The following is a 14,489-nucleotide window of genomic DNA, read 5'->3' on the forward strand; positions in this document are numbered from 1 at the left end:
CTGTTGATTGCAAAATGTTTATACTCTATTCCTGATGACAAAGGAGCCCACTTACAGCCTGGACTGCTTGTTCCCACAGAAGACTGTTGGACATCCATAGGAAAACCACATTTTTTTAGCCTACCTGGTGGCCTGCGCAGCTCACGTGCTTTAGATAATGCAGTGGGAGCCCAGTACATGTCGGATGGTACAGAGGCTGTATGTGGGGCTTCTCGGGGTGTCTCCCCAGCCAGTCTTGCTGCAGCACCCCAGTTGCAAGTGGGAACAGAAGACATCCTTTAAATGCTTTCCCAAGGGCTTTCTGAACTGTTTTTGTCAAAGTGAACTGCAAATGAAACCCGATTCAGTGGCATGAGGTCTGATTTCTTCTGCTGCTTTTTTTTTTTTAGTGATCACGTGTGTAGGCTGAAGTATTTGGAATAGAAAAAGCTTATTTGACCCTTCCTAATTCTCCTTTTTGGGCTCAAAAAGAGGTGCTGCTGCGAGTGATATCAAAACGGCTCCTTTGCTTGCTATACAAACCCATACATGCAGTCTGTGTTTCTCTTGAAGCGCAGGTTTATCTGTGGAGATAATCAAAAGCCTGCATCATCCTCAAAAAATGCCTGTTTCTGATGCCTCCCTCCCTGATTCCTGGGATTTTCGGCAAAGGGACATCCCCTTTAAACCTGCGTTTCTGCTTCATATCTTTTCTCTTTGAAGCCAGAGGGTTGGCTGGCCTTTGAATAGACAAGGATGAGAATACAGCAGTGGGAGGTCCGTGTCTTGCTCATAAACCTTGGCCAGAAAATCAGCTCCGACAAGTGGGGACACGTAGCAGCGTCTTCCCCCTTATCAAACGGCGTGGTGGAGCAGACGCATTCCTGCGCGAGCAGCGGCTGGGTGGAAGGTGGGGCCTCCCGACTGCGCCTTGCTGCTCTGCCGCTGCGCTTCACCCTGGGAGCTGTGTGCCACGGACTTGATGAAGAGCCGTGTTACTTCTGTACGAAACACCCTGTTTTCTGTCGGCCCTGCCCCTTGGGTGCTGCTTTGATTTGTTCTTTGGTTTTCTCTTCCTTCCGCAGGAGCCAGAGAAAATGTTTATCTGTTGTTCCAGTGCTAGGGGACTTTTGGAAGTGCCACGTCGTGCCTTCGTGCTTCAGCGTATCGTACCGCATGGCGTGGCATGGCCCAGCTTTTTCCAGGGGGAAAGCTTTCCCCAGGCCTCCTGCTAAAACCTTCCTCTCTCTGTGTAAAATAGTCATCATTAGCGCTAATTGGGCAGGTTTGGGGTTAAATCTGCAAAGATTGCTTGGGTTTGGTAAATCCTCTGCCACTGCAAAGCAGATAATGCTAAACAAAAGATTGCCTTGATTAGATTAAAGTTGGCAAATTCATTGCCCTAATCATCATATTGCCCTTCCCGTGGCTCTTCAGGAATACATCACCGTGACTTACTTGAAGTAATTGAATATAATTGTCTTTTTAACTCGTATGTGTAAAACATCCATCTTTGTTAACGGCGTGTGTTGCTGTCCTGCTGCCAGCTCGCCGTCCTCTTCGGGAGGGGTGGGAACAAGAAGCAGAGCTGGGCTGACGTTTATGAATTGGTAGTTGATTGCCTATAAAACCATTCATTATTTCTGACCAAGCACCTGGAAGAGAATAAAAAGGAACAGCACCAGCCACTGGAGCCCATAGGCTTGGCTGGTGTTCCCAGGCAGGGGAGCAGAGGCGAAGCCCTGAAGTGGGACGTTGCAAAAGGACATCACCGAAAACAACCCTTCCCCTCGCCCTTGGCGGCAGCAAAGCAGAGCACGTGGCAGGGTTAGAAATAAGAGTGGCAGAGTGAAACAGGCGCCCAAGGCAGACACATTGCTGACCCTCCCATGGTCAAAATAGGTTGAAATGCTGAAAACAAACCAACAGTGCCAGTGTGAGGGAGGAAGTTCATGGAAATTTTTCTCCCATTAATAATCAGAGGTGTGAAGAGGGAGAATTTCTCTTCAGATGCCATTTTTATACCAACAGATAGCTAGGAAAGGAGGCCAGGCAGCAAACACCCCATGTTTTCTTTTTCCCAGCTCTCTTGACTGACAGGGAAAGACTCTTTTAGCACAGAAATTTCCAATATTTCCTCAGCAATCAATCATTCAGAAATGCACAGTTACAAAATAAAACATAACTGGCTGGGTTTTAAGAGATTCAGATTGACCCGTTCTTAATGGTTTCATCATTATTAGTGAACTAAACTGGTTCAGGGAATGGGCCCAAGGATTAGGGTATGACTTTCCATATTTTTAAAACACTACCACAATGGCTAATGCAGTTTCAGCCCATGTGGACTCACACTTCCCTGCAGACTGGGGTTAACCCAGCCCTGGACCTGCCTGTTACAGGCAGATCAGCCACCCTGGTTTGGGAGTTTGCAAAACTTCACCTAGAGGGATACCACCAGGTGGGCTGTGTAGGTTGGTCCCAGGACCGCAGAAGAGTCCCTGTTCCTTTGGGTTTATTTGAATGGTATAAATACGGGGTGAGCACTGCAGTAAGCCCAGCCTAGCGGCCCAGGCTGGAGGAGATGTTTGTGTTGTCTGGCATCAGGATGTCTGTGCAGGGACAGTGGATTTTGTGACCGTGCTTGGTATGTGATGATGTAAAACCTCCTTGCCCCACTCCCTCTGGTCCCCACAGCAGCTGTGGGTTGTGGCCGTAGCTGTGGCCAGGGGACAGCAATGTCCCCAGGGAGGAGGACAGCAGCTTTAAGGTGTCTGCCAGCCCTGCAGCGGTTTGGGCTGAGCGTGGTTTGAGGAGACCAGAGGCCGTATGGTGCTGCGTGAGCAGGGGCTGGGATGTGACGGCTGAACTCTGCTGCATTTCTGCCCTGGAAAAACACTAGCTGCCTCTTAAAATGAAGACTCCTTACAAGTGTCCCTATGTAACAAATTGTCCGTACCCAGGACGGTTAAAGGGTGAATCTTCCTCCTGCCAAAGCAAATCCTAAAGGATGCAAGTTTATTCTCTCCCTGAGCTGCTTTTGGGAGAGGAGGGGAGGGGAGCAGAAGAGGGGAAGGCAGTTAACAGTTACCCTACTGTGTCCTGACATTAGGCGAGCTGCAAAAATGCTCCCAGTGTATCAGGTAGTGTGCGGTGCCAGCCCTTTGCTGGAGCACGGAGAGCGAGTCTGCTGCGGAGCCTTAAATACTTTCCACCCCGACTACCTTAGCTTAACGCCTTTCAGCAGAGTTGGCAGGAGGGTTGTTTTTGTGTAGTCTCTCACCTCTCCCGGCAGCCCGGCTGACGCGCCTGTGCCGCGCTGTGCTTGGGGATTGTACGTTGCAATGGGAGTAGGAGCCTCAGATCCTCTTGCTGATATGCCGGGAAAGACGTATACGGGGATTTCACGCAGGCTTTGCGCGATGGACCTGAAAGGAGCACAGCCCTGCCGGATGGAGTCGGCGTAGCTCTGTTGCAGCTGGAGTCACGGATGCGAAAGGCTGAATTTTAAGTCTTTCATACAAAAAGAGTTTGGCGTTTGCTGAGCATCAGCGAGAGACTTGACCCAAGCCTTGACACTTTGGTTTTGGATGGTGCTTCCCCACCTACAGAGAGATGCTACCTGTCGCGGAGGCAAGTCACAGTGAAATACTGAGCGCAGACTGGGTTTTGAAACGCTCACTTAGGAGGTTGGTTTTGTTTTGCTTTTAGTCTCCAGTTAGACGGAAAGGCCAAGAAGCCACAGAGGGAACGGGAAGACCTATGACAATATTAAGTAATCTTTAATGAAGAACTTCTGACTGTTTGTAAAGGCAGAGCAAGACCAGCCTTTTATCTTTAAGCCGATCGCTGGTACAAAACTAGAAAGTGGTGTCATTACAGATGCGATGAGCCCTATCAGAGGGCGATTGTACAGTATCGTTATCAAGGCTCTGCTAATTGTATTTCTTTAGCTTCTGTAATTTTAGCAGGAAAGGCCCAGGCGGACAGGCAGCATTGTTGGGGGTAGCGTGGAGAAATAATCTGATGAATTTTCCATCAGCTCGACTTACTCAAATATTCTCGCTGTTAACTTTTGGGTCAATAATAAATATTAAAACCTGTAGATTTAATAAGTCAATGTAGGTGTTCTCTGCCTTTTGAGACCACTTTATCTTTCCATCAAAGATGAAACAAGCTTCTCAAATGAATAAAAAATAGGGCCTCAAGTGATTACAAGTGAGAGCAATTTGGTCTCTTCTCTCAGAACCTGGCAGTAGGCACTTTTGAGCCTCTTCTGACTGCCTAGACCGTCTGCATTAGCGCTGCTCTTGCTGTTACATTTTTAGGTAAATATTTCCAAGCTGTGTGTACAGACCTTCAGGAGAGGTGTTTGCTGCCACTCTAGGCATGAGGGACGACGCAGGTCTGGATCCCGCCAGGCTCTGTTGAGTCTGATTTGCGTTGCAAGTCTAGTTTTCCTTGGTGCTTCCTATAATCTCCTCAAGTTCAAAGAGCGCTTAGCTGCTTGTCTTTGTCAAAAACCCTGTTGGAGATCTTTTATGTCGAAGATGTAGGATTTCTCCGCATGACTTTGATTATTTATTCATTCCACTTCTCTGGTGTATGATAGCGCTGATATCATGAAGACCCCTTGTCTTGCGCTGCTCTTGCTCTGAAATTCATGGAGATTTAGTGCCTTTGAAATTGTTTTAAAAGGAAAGGAAAAGTTTTTGAAGTCCCTTTTTTTTTCTTCTTCTATTCCCCTCAACAGTGCCGCAGCACATTTTTCCGGCCTTCCACGCTCCTTTGCCAATTGACATGCGCCACCAGGAAGGACGATACCATTACGAACCTCACTCTATCCACGCTATCCACGGGTAAGTCTTGCACCTCCGCTCCCGTGCCTTGCTATAATGTCGGCCGCCCGCGGTATGCTGAATCCCGCTGCTAAAGTCCCGGGGACTCGCTGCCCTCTTGGCAGGCTGGCCCCGCTGGCTACCCTCCACCCCACTGTCCCCATCCAGTGACAATACTGACCTGCCTGGCAGGAATGCTCTACAGCTCTGTTAAACCTATAGAAGTGCCGTATGGGGGCAGGCTGGGAGTACAGGGCTTCTGTGTCGTTATCAGGCTGAGGTCCCAGGGACAGGCTCGATTTGCGTTTTTGCACCCACGCTGTTTCTCACATCCCGCCGTGCCTGGGTCATTTCTGGCACCATCTTGGCGAAGACCCAGCGCTGCTCCCTCCATTTGGAGACCTTGCGTTCCGTTCCTCCCTGCCCGCCAGTTGCGCAGATGGTGGCGAATGGCTGCCGGGAATGCTGTCATTCAGTTTGATTTCACCGGACGACAGGCTGGGCGGCGTTTTCTAAAATGTGGTAAAGAGGCAGGTCCTCACGCGGGTGTCCGTGTCTGCTCTGGAGGGGCAGGACCCTGGGTTTCGGCCGTGACCTCCTCACGAGAGCCGCCCCTCCTCGGGGCAGCTGATGGGCAGCGAGCATAGGCGCCGGTCAGGGGCTGTGCCCCAAAAGGGGGGGATCGTGTTTAATCTCCTTATCCAGGACACGACAGCTCAACAGTCCTTGATGCCTTGGAAGACCTGTTTATAGAGAGATCTGTGCTCATGTCCTGTAAGCTTTGATCAGGGCACGGGAAAAGGAGCCAGCGGGGATGTGAGCAGAGGCTGTAGTGACTGTGCGGCCAGAAGGGTTTCTCCTGCTCCCTGAAATGCACCATCCCCATGGGAGGTGAGGAGCAGCCTGATGGGGTTTGTGGCCCCACGGCAGCCCTGAAATCTCTCAACTCGCATCTGTAACACAGCTCTCAGCCATCAGCTGAGGAACAGGTCTCAGGGCACTTGGTGTAGGGGAACCCATAAGGGACGGGAACATTTTGCAAGAAGAGCAACGGAAGAACAAATAGGGGTCATCACTTAAAAAACTCTCATTTGATCCCTGGGAACCCCGTTGCTGTCCGGCCGGGGTCAGTGCTCAGCCGGCTTTGCAGGGGCTGTTTGTAGAGCTGTGCTTTTTCTGGAGAGGCGCGAGTGGGGGAACAGTCCCCGGGAGGCAAGTAACACAGACAGCGGCAGCCAGAAGATCTGTGGAGTCCCACAGCTACCAAGGCTTTATTCCACTTCCAAAATGCTGGGGGAAAAAAATGATAGGGCATTCCCCTGGATCCTACCAGAAGACAAGTCCTTGTCTTTTTGGCTGGCAGTCAGTTTGACTGGATGTTTAAAGGGGCAGAGCAGCTCCTTCCGTGCTGCGTGCAAAGGGGAAAAGACAGAGCAGGTTGCTAACATGGGAATTGTGGGGGGCTAAGAGGGGCTGAATGAAATAGTTTTGCTCTTGCGTGCAAGTACATGCAAAAATTGTAGAAAAAAGAAAGACAGATTAATAAAAAAATATTCTGGGACATAGTTAATAAGCCAGAGCTCTGGCTAATAAAGCACATACTGACTTCTGAAAGGGGCAATATTCAAAACAGTGGTTAGAAGGGAGGATGGCAGATGCTCAGATGTTTGGCACAGGTTATTTGTGCACCCCGCTCAGTGCTCCCCTTTACTCCTCGCGACAAGGATTGGGTGTACTGCATCTGCCCTGGGGCTCCACAGCAGTTTCTTCGGTGGGGTCATGAAGCAGGGTCTTCTCCAAACACCACCGAGAGCTCACCAGCTGGTGCTATGTACCTGTGAATCATAACTCCCAGTGACGGGAGCCAGTATTTTATCATATTGGGCTTGTCCAATTGATTAATCCTGGCCAAGTGTACAGTGGTGGCAGATCAGGTTTCAGTTCATCTGAGCCGATATTAATAATCCATTGTCTTCCCTGTGACCACATTTGTCTGTCAGTGGACAAGAGTGTCCTGCTTAGTATTTGGGTGGAGTTGTTGGCAAACACCTATTGCCCTTCTTCTTTGGGATCCTTCACCTTCCCAGCAGCACCTCTCACAAAAACGACTTGTGAGGCACTGGAGAGAAAACTTGGTTGCTGGTCTTAGAAGAGGAAACACAGTGTTCTTTGAAACTACCTGGGCATTGCACTGAAGGGTGCCTCTGGGGCTGGTGAAGAACCAAAGCTGAGCAGCCAACTGCTTCTTGGCTCTGGGAACTTTTTAGGGTCAAGGGAATGTCACTTCTGTTTGGGTCTTTTCCAAGTGCCCTGAACTACGACACAACCACAATGGGAAAATTCGCACCAGCTGTGGAGTTAGTCTCTCAACAATTTTTCTCCTTTAATTTTATCTGCAAACATCTTAACCTCCCTCATCTCCTGCCCTTTCCTCCTCTAGTTTTTGTTCTGATACTCTTTTGTCTTCCTCTTCTCTCCTCCAGTCTCCGCTCTGGAGGTCATAACATAGTGCTCACCCTCCTCGCTGGAAGACGTCCAGTGTGAAATCATCCAGAACATTGTGGTGGAGCTGGGCTAGAACGTACTTACTGGTTGCGTGGCTCTTGTTCAATAGGTTGGGTGGACTCTGTGGGCACAGTTGAGCCTCTAGAAAATTGTACTTTATCCTGATGCTGCAGAAATCCATCCTTCTGTTTAAAGTAAACAATTCAAAAAGAATGCATGTGCATACTTTCACTCTAGAAAATTATGGCAAATGTTTGGAAGAAAAATTGTGTCACTGAGTTTTGGCTTTATGATTAATGTGATCGGTGCCTGACAGAGAGCCCCCAATTCATCAAGCCCATATTTTAGCTGTCTGCTGTCTTGCCAGTACCAAATTTATCTAATTACATAAACATTGCACAGCAAATTAAGTGTAGTCTCATTTGTTGCTAACTATGGGGTCTTATTATCTGCCTGCTGCATTATGTCAAAGGTTTGTTTCCTGATTGCTCGATGTGACATGGCAGCACATTCCCCTTCATCACTGTTTGCATTTGGCCTAATGAGAACATACGTTATTTTATCCTAACTGGACGGAACTCATCTGCAAGGCTGTCTCGAGCAGGACCACCTGTGGGACCCTTTTCTTGAGAATATGGAAAACTCAAGTAATAAAAGACCCACATGCCAAAACAGGGGCCTGAAAGATTTGCTGCATTTCTGCTCACTGTTGTCAGTCTTTATGTCTCAGTGATTTCCTTGTTAAGCAGCATGACAAATAATTTTCAGGACTTGAGTCTTCTTTCAAATCACTGAGCATTTATTATATACATCCAGAAGCAGATCATGTTGGTATTTCCTTGAAGTATACTTCTAGAGCTTTTTTAGGGTGTTTCAGTGTTTCTCCAGTCACTAGGACAACTCACTGTTTTGTACAAACTCTGTTGTTTTTACTTATTTGGTGATATATTTTTTGGACATCTTTCATTTTTGGACATCTTTTTTTTTTGGCATTAAGAACAATTTGGCAGAATCATGGTGCTTGCTTGGCTTGTCTAGAAAAATAAAGTATCTCACTCAGATGATCCTTGAGCTCTCTGCAGTGCAAACCAACAGGAATATTGTGGATTCAAGGCATCGTCCTGGATTCTGGTGCTTGTGAGTTTGTGGTCATATGGAGGACAGGGGGAGAGGCAGGACTGGAGCCCAGTGGACACTGTAAAAGGATGTAGTGCAGAATGGAGTAAAACTGAATATGGGATGAAATCTATTGCAGGAGTGTAGAATTAAAGCAGAATGAATAAATGAAATTGTATTGGTACAGGTAAATTGTATGAAGCACCACTTCCACAAAACAACATTCGTTAAATATTAAGGTTGCAAACTACAGCACTCAAAAGCTAAAATATGACAGAAAAATAAATTTGGAGATACTGACTCCAACTTTGTACACCATGGCGACAATGCATTAAATCACAGAGTCACACGCTGGTTTTTCCTGGGATCCTCGCCTCTTCTACAGCACAGGATGGCCCAGACTCTGTGGAAGAGCAGTGGTGGGTGTTACACACGTTTTCTGCATGCAGCTTTTATTGATTTGTCAGAATTTCACTCTGCGCTATTGGTTGTAGGCAGAACATAGATCAGCTTTACTGGAATGAAAGTCACCTGCCAGGGCGTTTCAGCAGGTTCAAAGCTGAACCAAACAAATTCACTTCATAAGCTAGAACAGGTCCTTTTCTAACAAAGGGGATATTTTGTATTTGAGCAAGCTTCTTCACAAAAGCCTACTCCACTGGCACCTGGTCTCTGCAATAACTCCATCCACTTTAAACCAAGGGGACACTTAGCGTCAGCTTTGCAAGATCAAGCCCTTGACTACAGAGGAAAGCTGCTGGCAGATACGGCAGGTGATTACTGATAGCACCCTTCCACTCCCCATTTTTAGGTGTGCTTAGCTACTCTCAACTTTTTTTTCTTTAAAAGCACAACAAAAATAACTAAAAACTCCTTAGCTCAGCTTAAAAGTCCCTGCCAATGCAAAAGCCTTCAGGGCTAACCCTTGTAAACAGCATGCCTAGGCTTGACTCAGCAAGAAGCTTTTTAACAGTAGCTCCTAAACGGTGGTTAAAACCCATCAGGCATTACGCAGTGTAACAAACAAAAGCAGCCTTGTTTTTCTACCGACATCCTGGTGGTGTTTCAGGATGCAGTTCTGACATTATTTATTAACAAAATATTGTTGTTGCTTTTCTGTCCACACATGAAAATAGTAAAAAAACCCCATAGCTGATAGTCACAAATTCCATGGCTTTCATGAGGACTGAATTGTCCCGAAGATCTAAACATAGAGAAGACTCTATCTCCATGATAATGTGAAGTTGCCCTTAATTTGCCTCTGGTAGGGAGTTTATCTGGTTTAATCATGGATCGTTCTCCATTTCCCTGAGATCTTAATATATTACAGATTTTCCCTGATATTCAGCCTACACTTTTTTTCTTTATCTGATCCTATTACCCCTCCTTGTTGAAGTTTGTTTTCTTCTTACTATGTTAAAAATTACAGAATACCTCTTCAGGACCAGTTCCAACGTTTCTGAGCTGTTTAGGCAGGGTAATTCACAGGTAGGCAAGGTGACTGTTAAACTTCTCATCATAAAAAGACTATGTCTCAAGTGTTTACAAATTTGCCAAATTTAATGTCGAACCCAAGATTTTCCATGCTGGATATCTGTTTCAGGCTGGTTTTCTCTTTCCTTTGTTGTTTTTGTGAGATTCAGCCAAGGGAGGCCAAGTGGGGTTAAGGGAAAATATGTTGTTTAGCCATACAAAAAATAATCATCATCATCTTATAACTGTGCTTTGAGAAACGCCAGTGTCTCTTGCTTTAGAGTTGGAATTTGCTATTGTCACAGATGTGCCTTTTGCTGTTCCCATTTTAAAAAAACCACACACAACACCCCCCCCCCCCCCCCCCAATTTTGCCAGGTAGAAATCCTTTGAAAAATCTCACTTCCAACACATTCAGTGAAGGGGTGTCAGAGTTTTGCAGCAAAATTTTCCGAGTGCCCCCATGGCCCTAACCATGCTCCTGCCAAGCCCAGCCAGGGCTTCCCTGCCAGCGCTCCTTGTTTTCCACCAGGGTCTCTCGGTTGTCCCCTCCACCCAGGGTAATTCATGACCACAGCCAATAGTGGAGGGGAGCCTGTTGCATCGCACGCTCACGGAGCCGCCTTTGTGCACTATCGGGTGTCCGTAAAGTGCCTTCGGTTAACCTCCGTGGGACACGGCTCCCACGAGGCTGCAGCTTTGATCCCATCAGGCGGTTTAGGATGGGACTCCAGGTAACGGTTGTTCCTGCAGCAAGGATGCCGCTCGGTTGAGCCACAGAACGTACACGCCAATAAAACCTGTGTGTTTTCATATTTACTTTGCTACCGGAGTAGAAAATCTTTGGCAGGTCGTGATTGATGGTACTGTGCTGCTTTGGAGATAGAGCGAGCTCCCTCCGGAGTCAAAGCAAACAGCTGCTCAGAGAGGCCTTCTTATGTGTTTTGCAAAGTTTTACGACTTTCACCAAATAGATACATTGCTCATTTGGGAAACAGGTTTTGGGGGCTCCCACATCCAATTTATTCTGTCCCCTTCTTTCCCACATGCTTCTTTTATTTATTTAAGAAAATAAGAATGTGTGAGTATGCGATGGTTTGCAGAGGCTGGTCCCCTCCAGAAGGCTGGTTCAAACCTCTCCCTGGTCTGTAATTAAGAGGAGTGTGTTGCTTTTAGGTGGCTCTTTGGTAACTTACAGGAGGTGATTTGGGGGACTGTCAATACGGATCTCACTATAAAACTACCAGGATTAATACTTGATGGTCACTTGATCCATCTCCAGGAGACCACAGATTAAATACTGGGCTGCTGCTGTCCTGTTTTGGGAGCTGGAAAAATTACTTTAATTCCATCTGTGCTTTAGTTTTCCCATCTCTAAAATGCCATTACAGTAATACTCACTCTCCTGATGTTTTGAGAGCTAAGAAAAGTTAAGAGCTTTCTTGATGAGTCTGTGACTCGTTCAGCTCCCCAGAAGGGGCTTGTGGTATGTTTTCAGGCATCAGAAAGAAGTACACAGTGCTACCTACTTGTGCAAAAACTGAGAAGGTACATGCTTAACATCTTCTGACCTCAGTGGGAAGACAGGCTGATCAGGTCTTCTGAAAATGGGGCAGACATAATCCAAAACACTCATCAGGGCTAGAATGTTTCTGTAGGTTTCTCCAATCTGATAAAACTATTCTATGGAAAAACAACCCAGCCAACCAAACACAAAATGCATGCCACAGCTTCCTCTTTTGAATCTTGTTAACAATTTTCAAGCATTTTGCATTATGAGAGAGATTTTCACATCTCTGCTGTTCCTTAAATTGAGGATAGTTTCATCATATGTGTTTAGTTAAATAGCATTCAGAATACTTTAAAAAACTCAGACGTGAAGTCCAGAGGGACCTGAAGGTGCATGGTTTCAGAGTCACTAAACTATGCAGTGAGACACAGACTGGATTTAGAAACATTTGGGTTGGATCTTCAGTTGCTGACCGCCGACGGCATTGCACTGGCGTGAGGGGCCTCGGTGAGCTCAGGTGGAGTCGTGCCCATTGGAGCACTTAGTGAAGGTCTGGGCCACCGAGTTGCTGGTTCTGTGACACCACAACTTACTGAATGAAAAACTGCAGCTCTAATTTAGCCTAATCACTGCCAGAAGTGTAAAAATGGCTAGGAGGTTTTAGTTTTGAGAGCAAGAGTCTGATCTCTGAGGTCTTTTATGTAAACCTCTGGCATGTGTTCGTTTAATATGATGTCACTCTGTAATCCACCATTGCTTTTAAATGTCATTCTCAGAGCTTCATGTCAGCGAGTCTTAAGTGATAATCCCTTTGTTTACCTCACTTTATAGTAGATTAGAAGTGACTTCATGCTTCCACCTTATCCACTGTTAAGCTTGTGCTTTAGGAAAAATTTATTTGAACTCTATTCTCCCGGTGCTTTCATAAAAGTTTCTAAACAGAGAGTGCAGGTCTTTCAGAAGCTATCTCAACGGTATTGCCCATTCTCCATTGCTTTCAGCATCCTGTGAAAATGGATAAAAGTTCAGTGCCAATCCCCTGCCCTTTTAAACTCCAGTGTTACGAATTTGTTTCTCAAGTTTTCTCTCAGCTAAATGTGGAGCACTGCCCCTCCTGGCCTCTCCTTTTTCTTAATCCTAAATAAATCCCCTCTCTATATGACGTTTCACCTCTCACCAGCTTCTTACAGTCATGAGGACAAGCGATGATGAGACCTGTTGTGGTGTTTTGCTCCTGTGTAGCACTTTCTCCTGTACAGCACAGGGTTGTGCAGGTTTCACCTTTCTGGTCCTGTATCTCCTGGTTGAACTTCTCCTCTACCCTGTAGCAAATCCTTTCTCAGTGTAAAAAGCTCTCCATGCAGTTCACCTTCCTAGTCCACCTTCTTTTCTTCTCTCCCTAAATGTCACCCTTCTGCTCCTAGCACACCTCCTTGTGTAACATGTCCCTCCAGATACTTGCTGCATGTTGTCATATCCTTCCTCCCCGCACTAATGAACTGGCCAGGCTGCAGCCTGCAGCATATACTCAAATACCAGTCTGCTCAGTCTCCTCATTTTCACTGTGTTTCTCTGAAATCCTTCCAGTGTGCGTGGAGATAAATGGACAAAACCCATCCATCCCATTGGCTTGTGAAATGAAGCCTGCGGCACATCACTTTTCAGGTACTGGTTAATCTGGGTTCCCAACTACCAGTGGCCACGGGAAGCAAATAACACAAGGTGCTGAGAGATAAAAACTAATGGCAGGAATGCTGGCTTGTGATACTGGAAGAAAAATGTAGGATTTTTAATGTCCATACAGAGCGGAAATTTTCAAATCCCATCCAAAAGTTCCCCCCACGCAACAAAGAGCAGAGAAGTCAATTTACGCTGGAAGGATGAAGGACTGAGTCAACTCTGCTGGGATTAGAACATGTGGTTCGAGGGATCCTAGGTATTTCGGGTCTGATTCTTGGACCACCCAGATGGCTGGGGGGAAAGGAAAAAAAAAATAATACTAATAAAAAAAGGACCCTGTTTGGCAGAACTATGGATCTGGATACCCTGCCTGCAGCTAACACCGTGCACACACATCTGCACAAACCAAAAGGCAGAACTGGGTGCTGTTACTCTGGCAGATCTCAGATCTGCAGAGCGCTTCTGCAGGAATGCATGCATTTAAGTGGGCTTTCTAGATCCCTGGCTTTGACACTAAACCATGTATGTATGTTTTTCTTCTGTGTGCCAGACCATTTTGAGAATTTGTGATTTTACACAATTTTCTGCCGTGGAGGCTTTTCATGCCTGTTCTTTTATGTTTCACTGTTGATATTAAATAGACAACTAACAGAGCTAAAATTTAGATCATTACTCAAGGGTCACATTTTAAAAAGTGCCTGTATGATTTCAGATCATAAATCCAACTGTATTGGGTCTGGCTAACAATGTTATTTTGAAAGTGGTTGTTGGGAGTTTCAAAATAATGTTAACTCTTAGGGCCGGCTTGTCAAGCGCTGGTAATGCAAAGGCACAGTGGGTTTTTCAAACATGCTGGATCCCAGTTAATGTCTAACTCCCCCAAACTTCAGTGAAACTCAGGACCCCAAAGCCAGCCCTAGTGAAGAAGTTAAGTACCTAAAAATTAAGAAAATGGTTGGCATGGAGTTTAAGAAACACAAACGTATTAGTGAGGTGGCTTGTGCATGCTTGGAGTCCAGCATACACACTCAGGTCATACAGCTCCTGTAGGACTGATGGGGATGTTTTCTGCCCTGTCTCCTCTCTGTTGCAGGAGCATGCACATAGCAAATCTTGTGGGAGGATGTGCTGTGGAAAAGCCATATTCAAGGTTTAGTTGATATCAGTTGGCCGGACTCCACTTCAAGAGCAAGTTTACTGCATTCCCTGCGCTCGCTTTATTGGCATGTATGGGGTTGGGTTTTGATATAGTTGATCGTGGTAGCTGGTAGTGAAACCGGGAGGTTGTGAGCATTTTGATGATTTTTTTTAAGCTGATACTTGGGGTGGGGGGACACCTTACAGCATGGCAGGAGCCTGGGAGGTAGGAGCTATCCTTTTCCACCCTCTGG

The 14,489-nt window shown here is 46.4% G+C and overlaps 1 protein-coding gene across 2 annotated transcripts in view; it reads left to right on the forward strand.

Annotated features, from left to right (window-relative positions):
* The window catches only part of GLI2 (GLI family zinc finger 2), a 200,837-nt gene that overhangs the window by 126,164 nt on the left and 60,184 nt on the right, over window positions 1–14,489 (forward strand). For both annotated transcript variants that reach the window (XM_052793128.1, XM_052793129.1), the window contains one exon: window positions 4,730–4,835. In XM_052793128.1, the coding sequence (XP_052649088.1) occupies window positions 4,730–4,835 (106 nt within the window). The remainder of the gene's footprint in view (window positions 1–4,729; window positions 4,836–14,489) is intronic.

The sequence above is a fragment of the Harpia harpyja genome, chromosome 7 (genome assembly GCF_026419915.1).
Source record: "Harpia harpyja isolate bHarHar1 chromosome 7, bHarHar1 primary haplotype, whole genome shotgun sequence".
Taxonomy (NCBI): Eukaryota; Metazoa; Chordata; class Aves; order Accipitriformes; family Accipitridae; genus Harpia; species Harpia harpyja.